This window comes from Podarcis erhardii (assembly GCF_964252035.2).
Source record: "Podarcis erhardii genome assembly, chromosome: 4".
NCBI lineage: Eukaryota > Metazoa > Chordata > Lepidosauria > Squamata > Lacertidae > Podarcis > Podarcis erhardii.
The window spans coordinates 17,829,389-17,847,247 of record NC_138508.1 but is presented as its reverse complement, the minus strand read 5'-3'; the positions used below and the strand labels follow the sequence as shown (position 1 = coordinate 17,847,247).

Below are 17,859 nucleotides of genomic sequence, written 5' to 3'. Positions count from 1 at the left end.
CGCCTGCCAACCTAGTAGTTCCAAAGCACCCCCGGGTGCAAGTAGATAAATAGGGACCGCTTACTGGCGGGAAGGTAAACAGCGTTTCCATGTGCTGCGCTGGCTCGCCAGATGCAGCTTTGTCACGCTGGCCACGTGACCCAGAAGTGTCTCCGGACAGCGCTGGCCCCCGGCCTCTTAAGTGAGATGGGTGCACAACCCTAGAGTCGGACACGGCTGGCCCATACGGGCAGGGGTACCTTTACCTTTACCTTTTTATGAGGGTTCTCACAATCTAGTAAATGTATCTTATTTCTTCTCTTTATGGGGCTATAAAAATGCTACTAATTTTACTTGTAATGAAAATAGGATATTGGGGCAAGGGGATTTTCGTCAGGGCTATGTCAGAGCACAAAGGGTTAAGCTCCCCCTCTCCATCCTATTGGCCCTGATCCTGCCTGCCCCTCCAGAGGCTGCTATTTGCAACTATAAAAACATTCATGCAATTGTTTGGCCTTAAAGAGTACCTAGGAAGTTCTGAACTAGAGCTAATGTATGTAGACATGAATGAAGTGCATGTCAAATCCTTGGGTATCACATGGGTAAAGGTAAAGGGACCCCTGACCATTAGGTCCAGTCATGACCGACTCTGGGTTTGCGGCACTCATCTCACTTTATTGGCTGAGGGAGCCGGTGTACAGCTTCCAGGTCATGTGGCCAGCATGACAAAGCCGCTTCTGGCGAACCAGAGCAGCTCACAGAAACGCCATTTACCTTCCCGCTGAAGTGGTACCTATTTATCTACTTGCACTTTGAAGTGCTTCCGAACTGCTAGGTTGGCAGGAGCAGGGACCGAGCAACGGGAGCTCACCTCATCACGGGGATTCGAACCGCCGACCTTCTGATCGGCAAGTCCTAGGCTCTGTGGTTACACATATGTGGGTACACATAGCACAATTCAAAAGCCATGCTGTAATAGCTGTGCACTCCAAAACAATATATTTTGTTAGGAGTAGGGACAAGCCACCCCTCCTAGTTTGGAACATTCTGCTGCTGCTGCCTTTAAATGGAGCTCTTCCCAGATGGCAGATTTGCAAGGACTGCAATGGACATGACAGCTGGAGATGGTTCCATTTTGATCAGGAGACAGGAGCCCTCCAAGCCAACAGAATGGATCTTCCATGTGATGTTGGATTTTCTGCAGAGCCTCACCAGGAAAATACGAGTGCATCTTCAAAGAGAAATTTAAAGGCAATGGGCACCTGCGGATGTGGTGCTGCTCAGGTATGTTGAGTTCTCAAAAGAAATAGAATAAGTATGGGGGAAAGGCAGGAGAACGATTTGATGATAGGCACCCCATACAAAGAACAAACAATGGGTGGCAAACGAACAAAATTCTAGAACAAATACCTAGTGTAGCAGCATACTTACTTTCTCTGAACCAAGCTTAGAAAGGAAGCAATTGCTCCTTCTAGATTTCATACAAAGAGTACTGATTAATACATCTGAAGGCGAAGTGAGTGAGAGGAGAAACTGGTGAAAAAGCTTCCCCAATACATCTAATGCATTACTGCAATGGTTAGATATAAATGTGGGCTTAATTGCTTTGTAAAACTTTACGGCTGGGGCAGATCTCGGCTTGATTTCAGGTCCAAGGTAGGTAGTTTTTCACAGTTTATTAAAAATTGGGTGACTTGTCCAGGATGGTGGGTCATAGCAGGGTAGCTGCAAAGAGAAGGTCTATGTATTGCAAATACCCATAGCCATTGCTTTTTCGGCAAAAAATAAAGTAAAATAAAATGAGGTGCTGGTATCTAGCTGGCAGCAAAATAATGAGACGATGGTATACTCTGTGCCAGTGAGTAAAAAGGTAAAGGGACCCCTGACTGTTAGTTCCAGTCATGGCCGACTCTGGGGTTGCGGTGCTCATCTCGCTTTATTGGCCGAGGGAGCTGGCGTACAGCTTCTGGGTCATGTGACCAGCATGACTAAGTTCTGGCGAACCAGAGCAGCGCACGGAAACGCCGTTTACCTTCCTGCCGGAGCAGTACCTATTTATCTACTTGCACTTTGACGTGCTTTCGAACTGCTAGGTTGGCAGGAGCAGGGACCGAGCAACAGGAGTTCACCCTGTCGCGGGGATTCGAACTGCCGACCTTCTGATCGGTAAGTCCTAGGCTCTGTGGTTTAGCCCACAGCGCCACCCGCGTTCCCTGTGCCAGTGAGTACCACCCCCCAAAAAAGCACTGCTGCCCGGGTTTCAATTGATCTTGGTGTACTCTGCAAATAGACACACTGCACTCCCTGGCAGGATTCTAGTCTGCAAGGACTATACCATCTGAGTTAGGATAGAGGGCAACTTTTGCCCTCACCACAACAGCCAGTTGCGTCACCCCATCCTGGGTTCCTGGTCATACCCGAGTGGCAAAATCTTGGGAACTGACATATAATACATAATGCAAACACATGTATGTTACATCTGTACACACCTAATTCCTCCCAGCCAAATCTATATGCAGTGAACAGATCTCAGGCATATTACTCTTTCAGAGATTGGATTTTGCAAGTTAGGGAATTCCCAGCTTCAAACCAGTGTCCTATATCCCAGCCAAGCCACTACATTCCACACATATACCCAAGACAGGGCAAGAGAGTCAGCAGCTCAGTTCTGATCTCACCGTGCACAGAGGGTCCGGGGTGAGGGGAATTATGTGTACTCAAATGTTCATGGCTGGGTACAGGATTAGAGCTGTTGATAAGTGCACTGAACATGTATGTAAATAAAGCGGGCAATTAAGTAGTACCTCCAGGCCAATGCTTAATTCACAAAACAGAAGGCGTCCCATACCTCTAGACCTTTCTGATCCAACCTGCTTTGGGCACTTGCCAATTCTTGATCCCGGACAGTCATTCGCGCTTCTAAAGCCTGCAATTTCTTCTCCCATTCTCGTTTCTTGTTGTTTACCATGATATCAATCTGATGCATTAATTCTTGAAGCTCAACATTGCAAGGGACAGATCTTTAAAATAAAAAAGAGGTCTTTTTTAAATGTACTGCATAGAACAGATTGAAATAGTATTCTTCAGGCTATTTTTTCCCTCCAGTGAGCTCATATTCGACTTGAGAATGGCTTCTTTTAATGGTTTTTTTCCTTAGTCAATGTTTCTTTGGTCCAGTTTGGATGTAACACTAAACCGTGATTTGTTTAGCTGAGCTACAGGTGATATCCTACTAAGTTTTACTCCTAGTAAAACCCCTTAAAATTAATGAACACAATTAAGATAGGTGCATTCATTTCAACAGACCTACTCTAAGTAAAACTTAAGTTGAATACTACCCTATGGTTTGGTTGTATATCAGAACCTAGGCCCCCTCACAAGCTATGGTTTGTAGGCTGTAAAACCAGGATCTTAGATTTGAAGTTGTTTTATGAATCCTGGCTTGCTCTAACTGTGGCCTATCATTTACATCAACACTTGCTATCGTGGTGCAAACGCAATGTATTACGGTGCCTCGTCCTAGCTACCCACCTGGTGAGAAACATAAAGAGCAGCTGCTCAAAAATGAACCTGCCCATGTGAGTCATGGCCCTATCAAAAAAACACCCTGTCCCGCCACACACTGGTTGGGCTACAGACTCCTTTTGCTCCATTCTTCTTGCTGGCATCACCAAGAGAGCTTGGCAGAAGAGGGACTATGTCAGAGGAGTGCAGTAATTTTTTTTTGTAAGGGAACAGTTAGGGCCATATCAATTGGATTGATATGTGAGCAATTTGCCTCCCTCTCTAAACTGGGCATAAACTCCCTGGGGTTTGGGAAGGAGGTGCCAGGACTCTGATTGAAATTGAAATAAATTGGAATACTTTATTGTCACTTGTACAACTTGTATACAGTGAGATTACTAGAGCACCCCCATTCAGCTCTCTTAGTCTTAATTCCCCTCGTTTACTGACGCACACCCACCAAACCCGAAAGTCAGTTGCCCTGTTGTTATCTTTTCATTCAGCAGCCTAACAGCCCACAGATAGAAGCTGTTCTTTACCCTGTTGGTGCGACTAATCCTGCTTCTATATCTTCTCCCTGAGGACAGGAGATCAAGAAAGTGCCGGCCAGGGTGTGAATCATCCCTGAGAATTTTCCTCACTCTCCTGAGGCAGCGTTCTTCCACTATTTCATCCGGCGGATTCACAGGACAGCCCATAATATCTTGTGCTGTATTCACCACCCTCTGTAGGCACTTCCTATCAGATGATGTCAAACCAGCGTACCACACCGTGATGTAGTATGAAAGGACACTTTCTATTGTTGACCGGTAGAAGGAGATCATCAAATGTTGATTGACATAGTTCTTCCACAATACTCTGAGGAGATGGAGTCTCTGTTGGGCTTTCTTAACCACTTGGGTTGTATATATTTTCCAAGTAAGGTCTTCACTGATAGGGTGCTGGAGCCTGGCTGCCTCTTTCCTAAAACCAGGTGGTCTTTGGGAAGGCACCTGAACCCCTTTGGAGCATCACACCTCCCTCCCTAAGCCAGGCAGAAGCTCCCCAGGCTTTGGGAAGGAGGCACCAGGCTTTAATACATTAATACTCTAATTTAAGGAACTTGCCTAGTCCCCCTAGTCCGCGTGCCACTGGAATATGTGGAACTTCTATGCCACCCCTACAGTGGATAGGAAGGAAATGCCTATTAAGTGGTTATCAGGTGCCATATGGTGCACAAGATTTCATCTGGCCCTGTAAACGCTCCAGGTGTGTCCCCCCAAAAATTGTCTTTAGAAAAGAGACACATGTCAGCTTGCATGTGCCCAAGCGCTGGTCAGTTTGCCTGACCAGATTCACCTCTGCCTGCAACCCACCTTGTGTTTTGATGGGGCCTCCAGATCAACAGCCTTCACATCACCTGCCAGGGAACGCTGCAATTAACAGCAGAGTTAAACAGGGCTACAGGCCCCTGTGCCAAATCTCCTTGGCATCCTCTCTGCCAGGGATCCTGAACTGTGCTTTCAACAGCCACAGCGGGGCTCTGTTTGCTCACTGGGTCAGACAGTACGCTGTGTGCTGTGGAAACGTGACAGCACAAAATGGAATGAATTAAAGCAGCTGAGTATGCTAAGAAAGAGGGGAGAGAAGAAGCCCTGCTAGGAGAAAATGCAATTTGCTAAAACTATGCTGTCGAATCTACAGTTGCTTTTATATCCCTGTGGAGTAGCTTTCTCACAAAGGAAACTGCTCCGGAGGTGGCCGTGGATTGCTGCAGGAAATTGCCATATTGCTGACATAATTCCTGCCTTTTCACCCGTATTCCTTCAGCTTTTGTATGTGAGCAATGGGTTCTTGCGAGTGACAGCAGGTTAGGGAGGGACGGTTTTGATGCTGAAGCCTCTGTTAGCGATTGAACTAAACTGCCTTAAGGTTAAAGAGGGGCAAGAGGGGCAGAAAGGGGTCTGGGTGCCCTTACTGGTTGAGCTGCTCAGGTTTTACAAAGGAATAGGAGCAGGGCGGGCAGAAGAGCCACAGGGAAAGTAGTGACAGGAGGAGAGGCTTAGGGAGGGAGGATGCAGTAGGCAGGCGACGTGAGGCTGGATAAGCTAGGGAAAGAGAGCGTCAAGAGCGAGTGGTCCAGTGAAATGAGAGGAGGCAATGTAGGGAAACTATATGCCCAGCCTTCTCTGAAAGGTACCAGATTTGATCCTTGGCATATGGTTACCAGATTTTTTTTCAAAGAATCCAGGGACACGTTCTTTTCTTTTTAAAGAGGAAAAAAGTTATTTAAAAAAATTGTTTTTTTAAAAAATTAAGAAGTAATATCTTCTCTTTTGTCGCACGGCTTTCCTCTGGGAGCTCTCTTGGAGCGCTAGCCGCTGTGGAGTAGGCTTGGGTCGGGCCTGGGCTCGGCCACATGTCCTTGCCCTCCTGGCACTCTCCTACCTCTCCACCTCAGTGACAGCAGCAGCGGCGCGGCAAGGTCACGGCTCCCCTCCATTTTCTCCTTCCTCTTTCTCTCTCTTCCTTCTCCTTCTCCTCTCCTCTTTCTCCCTGCGTCGGCTCCGGGGTTTTTACTGGCCCCGGAGCACCGCTGGGCAGTCGGCTGGGTGAGCGGGCGCTCTCGCTCCTGGCTCAATTTGGGTCACGCGGTGTGTGTCAGCAGTTCCCCCAGCTGACGCGCCGGGCGTCCACGGTTCCCCTTCGGCAGTGGCAGCGGCAGTCTCAGCAGCCCAGGCTGGCTTCAGGGGCTTCTCGCTGCTGCGGCGCCTGCCATTTTGCCTCACCAGAAGTCCCCATATGATGTGTCTTGTGCCATTGAACCAATCACACAACATTCATTTCCTACTAATAAATCTATAACACTTAAAATATAAATCCAGGGACATTAAATGAAATCCGGGGACATTCCGGGGACGGATTTTGTCCGGGGACAGATTTGTAAATCCGGGGACTGTCCCCAGGAAATGGGGACGTCTGGTAACCAGGCATCTACAGTTTAAAAAATATTTGGTAGCAGGTGATGTGAAAGATCTCTGCATGAGACCTGGAGAGTTGCTAAAAACCAACCAACCAAAGACACTAATCTGTCAGCGTAAGCCATCAGGAAGTATTGACATTCAAAGAAAAAGGTGTATGTTGGAAGTGTGATGAAAATGAGGGATCTTTTTTCACATGTGGTGGCCCTGTAAAATAATTAAGGAATATTGGGAAACTATATATAATGAATTAAAAAAGATACTTAAAAAAACTTTCCCCCCAAAACCTGAGATTTTCCTCTTGGGGATGGTAGACCCTCCCCCCAAAAAATGTAGGGGCAAGGGTAGACCCCCCCCCCCACAAATGGGTTTATTACTATATGCCACCGCTGCAGCTAGAACCTTACTGGCACAAAGGTGGAGAACATGTATAGTACCCATTAAGGAAGAATGGCAGTGTAAAATGTTCGAATATGCAGTGTAAAACGTTCGAATTATTTGAGGGACTGAATGTAGGTTTGTATATATTTAAGGATTGTATGAAATGTATGTTTGTATGCTTGTATATTCGCAATATGTGTGTATTTTATAATTTAAAATAATTAAAAATTAATTTTAAAAAAACGTTCGAATATGCTGAACTGGTCTGACGAACAGGATAAGTGAAAACGAAGATAAGGAATATAAGGAGGAATGGATAATGTTTATTGAATATTTTAAGAACCAGTATAAACAAATACACAGCTTAGCAGGTCTCAAGTAAATCCAGCAGAGTTGAAATAGATAAAAGAGCTTTTAATAGACAACGAATTGGATGATTAAAAAGATGTGGATTACGTGGAGTAGCAGAAAAGCAAAGGAACCAGGAAAAGGGTGGAAGTGAAGTCATATGGTATATGTATATATGCTGTATTTGGTATAAAGTTGTAGATAGGACAGGGGGAGGGGGTTAAAGGTCCTCTCTGTTCCTGTTTTTGAAAATGCAAACAGAAAACCAAATGAAAAAAGAGAGAGGAAGTATCGACAGTTGAGTCTGTGATGTGCATAGCAGACAGAAAGTTTGGTGTCCTGCTGACAGGCATATTTGCATTTAATCTTCACTTGCATGAACAATGAAACAGTGCTATTATGCCAGAAAAGAATCTTTATATTTGTTCCTTTGAACAATGATGATTAGATGGTTTGTTAATTTTCCCACCAAAGTGACTAGTTTGCTCCAGGCTTTTGTGGGCACTTGGGCAACAAAATATATTTGGTCCCTCAAAACATCACTTTTTGGCCACCTCTGCTTCCTCCTTGACAAACTCCCCACCCTCCTCATCTAACCGCCCTCCTACAACCATTGTCCAAAATGGAGAGAGAAGGGAGAGAGAGAATGAGTTTTGCATGATCAGGAACTGCAAAGGTCAGAAACGATGTTTTCACATGTTGATTTGCAAATAACCAGCCCAATCTTTGACTCTGGGCAGTTAATTGTATTGAATCACTATAAAACTGCAATCTCATGAACGCATACATCTGAGTAAGTCTGATAAACATTGCAATCAAAATGTCAAAAAGATAAAGGTGGAATCTAGACACATATAAAAAACGTTGTGAAGATGCTTTTTTACAAAAAAGTTTTGAAAAAATATATTGAATTTGCCGTAGGTAACCATCGCCATCTAGTGTCATGGTTGTATAATGCACTTTACAACACACTTTAAAACATTTTAATTATGTATAGCTGAGCCCAAAGACTTCTCAAGCAGGTTGATGACATCACTTCTGCAGAAAAAGTTTTTTTTTTTTTTTTAAAAAAGTGTCCTCTTCATGATACAGTAATCTTATTCTGTTGACATAAGGCTTCCAAACTACTCTAATTAGGTAATGATTTTTAAAAAGCTTTCCAAACAATAGTCTTTCGACAGGGTGAGTTTTACAGTGCAATTTCCAGATCGTAACATTTTCTAATTGGAAAGGTTATGCACTCTGAAGGTTTTAAACAAAAGATGCCACTACTGCTTTGACCAGGCCTGAAAAGTAATTTCAATAAGAAATGTAGGTCAATTAGGGGTGCACTCTTCATTAAAAGCAATAAGTCACATTACCGCTTCATGGTTTGCCTAATAAACGAAATCGTAAACTCATCAGTGTCAAGCGTCACGGTATGGCTAAGAACAGGTTTATTACGTTTTACCACAAATGATTAAGTGATGTCTGTTTTTAACTTTCTGATATGGTTTTCTTTGTACTGTTTTACTGTTATAAACTGCTTTGATTTTTTTTAATGACATAGTGGTATATACCGTAAATATTTTTATTTATTTATTTTTATAAACAAACAAACAAAAAGGTGGCCATTGATGCTCAATATAGTTGCTGCCTGAGCAGTCTAGGCCTGGTGTTTCTTTCTGAGATAAGCAGTAATGAAGAATCAAGAGACCACAGAACTTTGAAATCTTGAAGTGTAAGGTTTTAAGTTCTACATCATATTGAGCGTACAGGTGTAAATAAGATAAGATAAATCAGGAACGACCAGGAAATTATTATGCGTCAACCTACCTAGTCATCATTTGTTCCTGAAGTGCTTCTATTTTCTTCTCCATTTTAGCATTTCTTCAATCTATTAAGAATATTTTGGGGGTGGGTGGGTTAATGTTTTTCCCCTTAATTATTCATTTACATAGAAGACTCATAGTTAAAAGGAGAGACTTGAGAAACAGTAACAGTAAGCAGTAACAGAGTACAAGAATCTTACTCTCAGGGTTGTGGGTTTGTGTCCCGTGTCAAACAAAAAATTCCTACATTGGGGGACTAGATGACCGCTCATGGTTTATTCCAACTCTACAGTTCTATGATTCCAAGTGCAAACATGCCAGGTCAGAGGGGTGGGAATAGGGCTGTTTGCTGTGCAGGGGCGCCGACTTATAAAAAATATTGGGGGGGGCGGGGGCCCATACCGACTTATAAAAAATATTGGGGGGGGGGCCAAGACCTCCAAACCGCTGCTGCTGGGGGAAGGAAAGGGGCGAGCCCCGGGCTGCCCTGACCTTAAGTGAACCTGTGAGGGCCCGCCCTTTGCGGCAGCCGATTGGCTGCCGCCGTGGGCGGTGAATATTAATGAGCTAGGGGGAATCCCCGCTTCTCGCGGGGCTGACGCCAGCCCCGCGAAATTGTTGATGGGTCGAGATCGGGAGTGGCTTTGTTTTAACTCATTACTGAATGTATTTTAAAAGGTAACTATCGTCAAACAAGGAAAATAAAAAATACCAACATAATTTTGTGATTTTACAAAGCATAATATAACTAATAATTTTCTTAAATTATTGGGGGGGCTGAGCCCCCCCAAACGAATTTTTGAGGGGGCTCGGGCCCCCTCAGGCCCCATGGAGTCGGTGCCTATGTTGCTGTGGCTTAACTGTTAAGCTAACATCAATGTGCACGTAATATGTGGTCTTCAACCGATGGGACTATTAATCTGCTTTGGAAATATCTTGACATTAAAGGGTGGGGCATAACTTCATTAAATAAATAAAACATCCAGCCCAGTGGTGAATTTGTGCCTGATCAGAAACTGACGGGTCGGAGGAAGCCAGGAGAGATAAAATTCTCACTGCATTGCAGAATGAGCTCACTATGTGGCATCATAGAATCTGCAAGGGACCCCAAGAGTAATAATAATAATAATTTTTATTTATTTATACCCCACCCTTCCCAGTTCAGAAAACCAGGCTCAGGGCGGCTAACAACAAATTTAAAACACTTAATTGATGAAACAAAAAAACAGCATAAAATACAGTATAAAACGTGAATAACAATAAATTCAGAATTCAAAAATCAATTTAGGGGAAAAATCCATCCAATAAACCAGGCTCAGGGCGGCTGGCTAAATTAGTCCTATTTGGGCTAACAAGGAGACCAGGGGAGAATTAGCTGTGGGATCCCAGAGCGGGTAATCTTCATAAAAAGGGGAGAGGGAGGGAAGGAAGGAGAATGAAAGATCAGGCTAAGTTCAAATTGAAAGCCAGGTGGAATAGCTCTGTCTTACAGCCCCTGCGGAAGGAGGTTAAATCCTGCAGGATTAGTCCAACCCCCTGCAATGCCGGAATCTCAATGAAAGCATCCATGACGGATGCTGTGACAGATGATCGCCTTTTTTCAAACAGTGAAAAATGATCCCCTCAAGAGATCTGTGTGAGTCTCTGATAGTCTTTCGGAATCCTCTAATCTGGTGATTTCATTAGCAAAAGCTATACAGTCGTACCTTGGAAGTCGAACGGAATCCATTCCGGAAGTCCATTCGACTTCCAAAATGTTCGGAAACCAAAACTCCTGCAGCTCCTGCAGCCAACCGGAAGCCCTGTCGGACGTTCGGCTTCCAAAAAAAGTTCAAAAACCGGAACACTCACTTCTGAGTTACGATCGTTCGGGAGCCTAAACGTACAAGTACCAAGGTGTTCAACAACCAAGGTAGGCTATGTGAGATGGCTTTTGGGAGGCTACAATTTTACATATATTCTTAACTGGAAATATGTCCTGTAGAATCCGCTGGAATCTAGTTGTGTTCTGAGTTAAACAGGTGCAGAATTGAGCTGCCAAGTAGCATGTCACTGGGATATACTGATGTGACAATTAGCATTTATAGTGGGGGTGGAGGCTGAGAGAGAAAACAGCTTAGTCTAAGGCTACCTAGCGAGTCAGAAGAGCCAAAGCTCAATGGAGCGCGTTATATGCAGAAGGTCCTGGGTTCAATTTCTGCTCTCTCCAGGGGGGAACCCTGTTTGAAACCCTCAAGAGCAGTTCCCAGTAGATCATATTATGCTAAATGGACCAGTCGTCTGACTTGGTACAAGGCAGCTTTCTGTGAACATCGAGGGGCATACCTTGTCCTGGAGTGTGTTGACTCCAGGGGGAATGTGCTTCTGAGCATATACAGAGGGGCTTCCTTGGTCCAGACTCAGTCAGGGAGGCAAACCTGTGACTTTCCAAATGTTAAACTACAACTCCCACCAGCCCCAGATGGCTAATGTTTGCAGATTAAGAGAGCTGGAATCCAGTGTAAGAACATAAAACGAACCTGCTGGATCAGGCCAATGGCCCAGCCAGTTCAGTATCCTGTTCTCACAGTGGCCGACTAGAGGCCTGCAGGAAACTTGGAAGCAGGATGAGAAGGGAACAGCACTCTGACGCAACAAAACTGCTAGCACATTTGCAAAGTTAAGCAGGGTCCTGTATGGTTTCCAACTGGATGGGAGACTGCATGTTGAGATCCCTGCATTTCACGGGGTTTGACTAGATGACATTTGGGTATCCAGCCAACTCTCCAACTCTGATTCTATGATTCCCAGCAACTGATACTAGCATTATGTGGAGTGCCACAGATGGACCCTCCCTGCTCTCAACGGTCTGCCATGGAAAATGTGGGAAAGGGTGGAATGGTTCCTCTGAGCATATGCAGAGGGGCCTTCCCCCCCAAACTCTCTCCATACTCCACCCTGGAGCAAGTGGGAAAGGAAGAGATTAAAAAAACAGCCTCTGAGCATGCACAGAACAGCTTTGTCCATCCTCTCTCAGCATGCCGCCAAGGTGCACGTGTGGGAATGTGAGGCAGAGGGGAAGTGCCTCTGAGCATACCTAGAGGGCCTTTTTGCAGGATCTCACTACTCTGCCGAGAGCACGTGGGAAAGGAAGGGCGCCTCTGAGCATATTCAGAAAGGCTTTGTCCAGCCTCTGTTGGTACTCCGCCTTGGGGAAGGAGAAGCAGAGAAAATGCCTCTGAGCATGCACAGAACAGCTTTCTCCAGGCTCTCTCAGCACTCTGCCCTGGAGCTGTGTGGGAAAAGGAGGAAGGAAGGAAGGGTGCCTCTGAACATACACAGAGGGCTCTCTCCAGGGGTCTTGACCCCTAGGGTTATGAGCATAACTAGAGAGGCTTCCTCCAGACAGTCAATAGCTCTGGAGCACGCAGAAACCGGGCAGTAGAAAGAGGACCTCTGAGCATGCACAGAGTGCCTTTCTCCAGAGGAAGACTCCCTGCCTCCCGCAGCCCTAAATGCACAGCTCTCAGAAACCTAGCATGAATGGGTGGGTGGGGGCCCGCTTACCTTGCCCCTTCCCCTGCTGCTGCTGCTGCTGCTGCGAGCCGCGGCTGCCCTCGCTCTGGCGGGGAAGGAGCCCGTCCGCCCCGCCGCCCTCCTGCCCTCCCGCCGCGGCTGCCGCCTCGCGCAGGCCCCGCCCCCTCCGCCCGGGCGGCAGTTGCGGGGAGGGCCCGGCTGGCTTCTCCCGTTGCCGGGGCAACGGGGCGGCCTAGGGAAGAGGCTCCGTGGGCGGAGGGAGGGAGCAGGCCTGGGGAATCCCCCGATGGAGGGGCGGGGCCAGAGCGGAGGGGCGGGGCCTGAATCAGAGGAGGGGGCGCCCTTCTCCCGTTTGCCTGTGTGCCAAATATGCACTGCCACAAAATAGACTTTGGTAGCTCTCTCACTGCAGATGGTGACAGCAGTCACGAAATTCAAAGACGCCTGCTTCTTGGAAGAAAAGCAATGACAAACCTAGACAGCATCTTAAAAAGCAGAGACATGGTTGATAGTGGATAGTGGAAAGCAGAGACATGGTTGATAGTTGGATAGTGTTCTCGAAGCTACCAGCATGAGTTTGACCAAAGTGCGGGAGGCAGTGGAAGACAGGAGTGCCTGGCATGCTCTGGTCCAATATTGACATCCTGGGCATCAGTGAACTAAAATGGACGGGAATGGGCGAATTCAGCTCAGATGACCATATCTACTACTGTGGGCAAAAATCCCGTAAAAGAAATGGAGTGGCCTTCATAGTCAACCTCTGCTTAAAACCCTCCAAAGAAGGAGAGCCCACCACTTCTCCTGGGAGACCACTGTTGAACAGCTCTTACAGTCAGAAAGTTCTTCCTGATGTTGAGTCAGAACCTCCTTTCTTCCGAGTTCCTTTCTAGCAAAATAAAGCGATTTTTATCTCAAGCATTCCAGACTGCCAGAACCCTAGGGTACCCTAATTATTTAGCAACTGACAAAGATTAGTTTTATCTCATTGCACCGAGGTCTTTAAAGGGAAGCAGGGCTGATAGCAGCAAAGGGAGATGAGCTCAAGACTGGGGACTCGGTTTCTCTTTGTTTTGTTTTCAATGTGACATCATGCTGCTTTTCTTGTCTGTTGCTATTTCCGTGAAAACTGCAAATCTCTGATAAAAGATCCCATCAGTTCCAGGTCTATGAAGGGGAGCGAGGGAAATCTTGGACAGCTTTTAAAGTGATCTTGTTCCCCTCCAACAAACTTCAGGGTTCCCCCTAAGTTTGCCACCCCCTTCCCCCCCTGTAGCCACCACATTCCTCCAGCTCAGGACGCGGCAACAGAAGAGGGAGGTGAGCATATAGGGAAATAAGGGAGCAGGAGAAGGATTAAGCATCCCTCCAGCAGCAGCACCCTTAGCACCCAGCGCCACTTTTTAGACTGTGTCAAATTCAGGTCTTTGTCAAACAACACGGCCCCATCTGCACTGTAGATTTAAAGCAGTATCACACCACTTTAAAAAGCCCCTCAAGAATCTTGGGAACTGTAGCTTGTTATTTGCTTATTTGCTCTCAGCAAGCTATGTAAGGACATAAGAAGACCCAACTGGATGAGGCCAATGGCCCGTCTGGTCCAGCATCCTGTTGTCACAGTAGGCAGCTATAGATGCCTGTCAGAACTGGGCAAGCAGGATCTGAGCACAAGAGCCCTCTCACGCTATTGCCTCCGACTGTGAAGGCAGAGCATAGAAGAGTTTGGATTTGATATCCCGCCTTTCACTCCCCTTCAGGAGTCTCAAAGCGGCTAACATTCTCCTTTCCCTTCCTCCCCCACAACAAACACTCTGTGAGGTGCGTGAGGCTGAGAGACTTCAGAGAAGTGTGACTGGCCCAAGGTCACCCAGCAGCTGCATGTGGAGGAGCGGAGCCGCGAACCCGGTTCACCAGATTACGAGTCCACCGCTCTCAACCACTACACCACACTGACTCTCACTGATAGTAGCCATGGATAGAGTTATCCCCAATGGATTTTTCCAGTCATTTTTAAAAGCCATCCAAGCATTGCAAGGGGCTAGACTAGATGACTCTTGGGGTCCCTTCAAACCCCCCCGGTTTACTACAGTGGTGCCTCGCAAGACGAAAAGAATCCGTTCCGCGAGTCTCTTCATCTTGCGGTTTTTTCGTCTTGCGAAGCAACCCTATTAGCGGCTTAGCGCTATTAGCGGCTTAGCGGCTATTAGCGGCAAAGCGGCAAAGTGGCTAAGCAGCTATTAGCGGCTTAGCGGCTTAGAAAAGGGGGGGGGAGTGAAAAAAATCGGAAGACTCGCAAGACGTTTTCGTCTTGCGAAGCAAGCCCATAGGGAAATTCATCTTGCGAAGCGCCTCGAAAAACGGAAAACCCTTTCGTCTAGCGGGTTTTTTGTCTTGCGAGGCATTCGTCTTGCGGGGCACCACTGTATCCCTAGTATTCAAGACTCCCATAAAAGTGCCTGGCTTAAAACCGTCTATCAAAAACTCTTGTGGCCTATCCCCACAACACCTACTAACTATGGGCCTCACTAAAGCAAACAGTCTAATTGGTCAACGTCTAAAAGATATCAAGCACCAGAACAACCTGGCCACTATAAGGAAATTCTGCCCTTGGTATGTCCAGTTTCCACCTCTCCATTTTGATTCTCTGGCCCCATATCTGCACAAACTTATTATCCCAAAATACAGATGTGCTTTTACACTTGCAAGACTGGATGTTTTGCCATCATAAGGGCCACTAACTGACTGCTGATTCAGGACTTTTTGTGCTGTTATATCAAATTTCCGTTTCTGCATATACTGTAATGTTTTACTGTTGCTGTGGCCATTGGCTAATGTGAATAAAGTTTTATCTCTCTCTCTTGGGGTCCCTTCCAACTCTACAATTCGATGATTCTAAGTTGGCTGGCCATCACTGGCTCAAGTGGGAGGGAGTTCCATAGTTTAACTAGGCCCTGTCCTGAATCTTCCAACATTCAGCTTCATTGGATGGGTTCTAGAGCTATGAGAGAGGGAGAAAAACAATTTTTTTCTGTCCACTTTCTCCATATGATGATAATTTTATAAACTTCTTTTATGTTACTTTTTCTCCAAAACTAAAAGATATCAAATGCTCCTAGAAGTATAGTCTCCAGATCAACAGAAGTAATAAAAAGGTAAAGGGACCCCTGACCATTAGGTCCAGTCGTGACCGACTCTGGGGTTGCGACGCTCATCTTGCTTTATTGGCCGAGGGAGCTGGCGTACAGCTTCCGGGTCATGTGGCCAGCATGACTAAGCCGCTTCTGGCGAACCAGAGCAGCGCACGGAAATGCCGTTTACCTTCCCGCCAGAGCGGTACCTATTTATCTACTTGCACTTTGACATGCTTTCGAACTGCTAGGTTGGCAGGAGCAGGGACCAAGCAACGGGAGCTCACCCCATTGCAGGGATTCGAACCGCCGACCTTTTGATCGGCAAGTCCTAGGCTCTGTGGTTTAACCCACAGCGCCACCCGCGTCCCGAAACAGAAGTAACAGTACTGCTCTATTCAGTCAGATCCCACCTGGAGTCCTGTGTCCAGTTCTGGGCGCCACAGTTTAAGAAGGATGTTGACAAGCTGGAAGGTGTGCTGAGGAGAGCAACCAAGGTGATCAAGGGTCTGGAAAGCAAGCCTGATGAAGAAGCTGGGTATGTTTAGCCTGGAAAAGAGGAGACTGAGAGGAGATAGGATAGTTACCTTCAAATATCTAAAGGGCTGTCACACATGGAAGATGGAACAAGCTTGTTTTCTCCTGCTCTGGAGGGTAGGACTCAAGCCAATGGCTTCAAGTTACAAGAAAAGAATCGGCAGTGAAATGGACACTCTTGGGAAGTTGTGGTGGACTCTCCTTCCTTGGAGGTTTTTAAGCTGAGGTTGGATGGCCCTCTGTCATTGTTGAGACTCCTGCATTGCAGGGGGTTGGACTAGATGACCCTCAGGGTCCCTTTTCAACTCTTTGATGCTATGAATGTTCTCCAATAGTTCAAGAGCAGCCCCAGAAAAGATGTGGGTGGGGGATTAAAAATATATATATATCACCAGAAAATTATTTTTGACTCAGTTTGTCAGGGAACAGCTGCTCACTGCCCCCATGTGGCAAACTCTACAATTCTATTATTATTATCCCACTGCTATTTTTGTAAAATTATTATTATTATTAATCCAAGCTGCTTGCTTTTGTATGTGTTCATCTCTTTTTTTCCATTATGTCACATATACATACCATCTCTCCCCCCCTGCCGCCCCCCCCCCCGTGATATGGAAACATAAATTTTATGGGCTGCGTGTGTTTAAACCCTGTATTATTTTTCCCATTCTACTCTCTCCATTTTCGAATGGCAATTGAAATTGCCACCTAAATATGTTCTTAAGCTGCTCAGAGGGCTTTGAAAATAGTGACCCAGAGGTTGAATACCATCAGCAACCAGGAATATATTGCCTTTTCATTACAAGAAGCATTTATGAAAGCAGACGAGGGAAGCAGAACCGGAGATCAGCAAGGAGGCTCTATGATCTGCGAATAATAACACTCTTTTGTCCACCAGAGTTTGAAAAATCTTCAGCGGTGCCCCAGATCTCATGCTCTGGGTACAGAGTTAAAAATAAAGCAGCTTCTGGGTGAGTCAAATAGCCATGCCTTGTTCACACACATTTTATGAGGGATCCAAATTTCCTCTCTATCCTTGAGTAATCAGCCTCTTTTCTCAACAATCACTCCCTGTTTTCGCCCACCACAGAAAAATGCAACATTTTTTTTTAAAGGAGCAGATCTGTAGTAGAATCTCCACAGGTGATTCCTGTTCTGATCACTGTTTTTCCTTTTTTTAAAAAAAGTCTCCTCCTGCTGGTTTCAATCCAATTAATTGCTTCCTCTTTCCACAACTGCTACACTTTCCCCCTTCTAATTTGCTGTTTCCTGATGTGTGTGTTTTTAATTATTCTGGCTGAAAAGAGGGAAGGGCAGATTTTGAACTTTTTTTAAGCACAGAAAACCAGGGCAGGCCCATAGAATCATATAATCATAGAATTGTAGAGTTGGAAGGGACCTCCAAGGGCATAGCTGTCAACGTTTTCCCTTTTTTAAGGGAAATTCCCTTATTCCAAATAGGATTCCTTGCAAGAAAAGGAAAAAGCTGACAGCTATGTCCAAGGGTCATCTAGTCCAACTCCCTGCATTGCAGAAATCTCAGCTAAAGCATCCATGACAGAGGGCCAGCCAACTTCTGCTTAAAAACCACCAAGGAAGGAGAGCCCACCATATTTCGAGGGAGTCTGTCAAATAAAAAGTTACAGAGAATATGGAACAATCCACTGTTCAACCAACTGGTAAGATCAAAATGTTAGT

The 17,859-nt window shown here is 45.9% G+C and overlaps 1 protein-coding gene across 2 annotated transcripts in view; it reads right to left on the bottom strand.

Annotated features, from left to right (window-relative positions):
* The window catches only part of DEUP1 (deuterosome assembly protein 1), a 64,176-nt gene extending 51,526 nt beyond the window's left edge, over positions 1–12,650 (bottom strand). For both annotated transcript variants that reach the window (XM_081860402.1, XM_081860403.1), the window contains exons 1-3: positions 12,530–12,650; positions 8,988–9,048; positions 2,828–2,999 (exon numbers count right to left, since the gene is read on the bottom strand). In XM_081860402.1, coding sequence (XP_081716528.1) covers positions 2,828–2,999; positions 8,988–9,031 — 216 coding nt within the window. In that variant the 5' untranslated portion in view covers positions 9,032–9,048; positions 12,530–12,650. The remainder of the gene's footprint in view (positions 1–2,827; positions 3,000–8,987; positions 9,049–12,529) is intronic.
* Between the last annotated feature and the right edge of the window lie 5,209 nt (positions 12,651–17,859).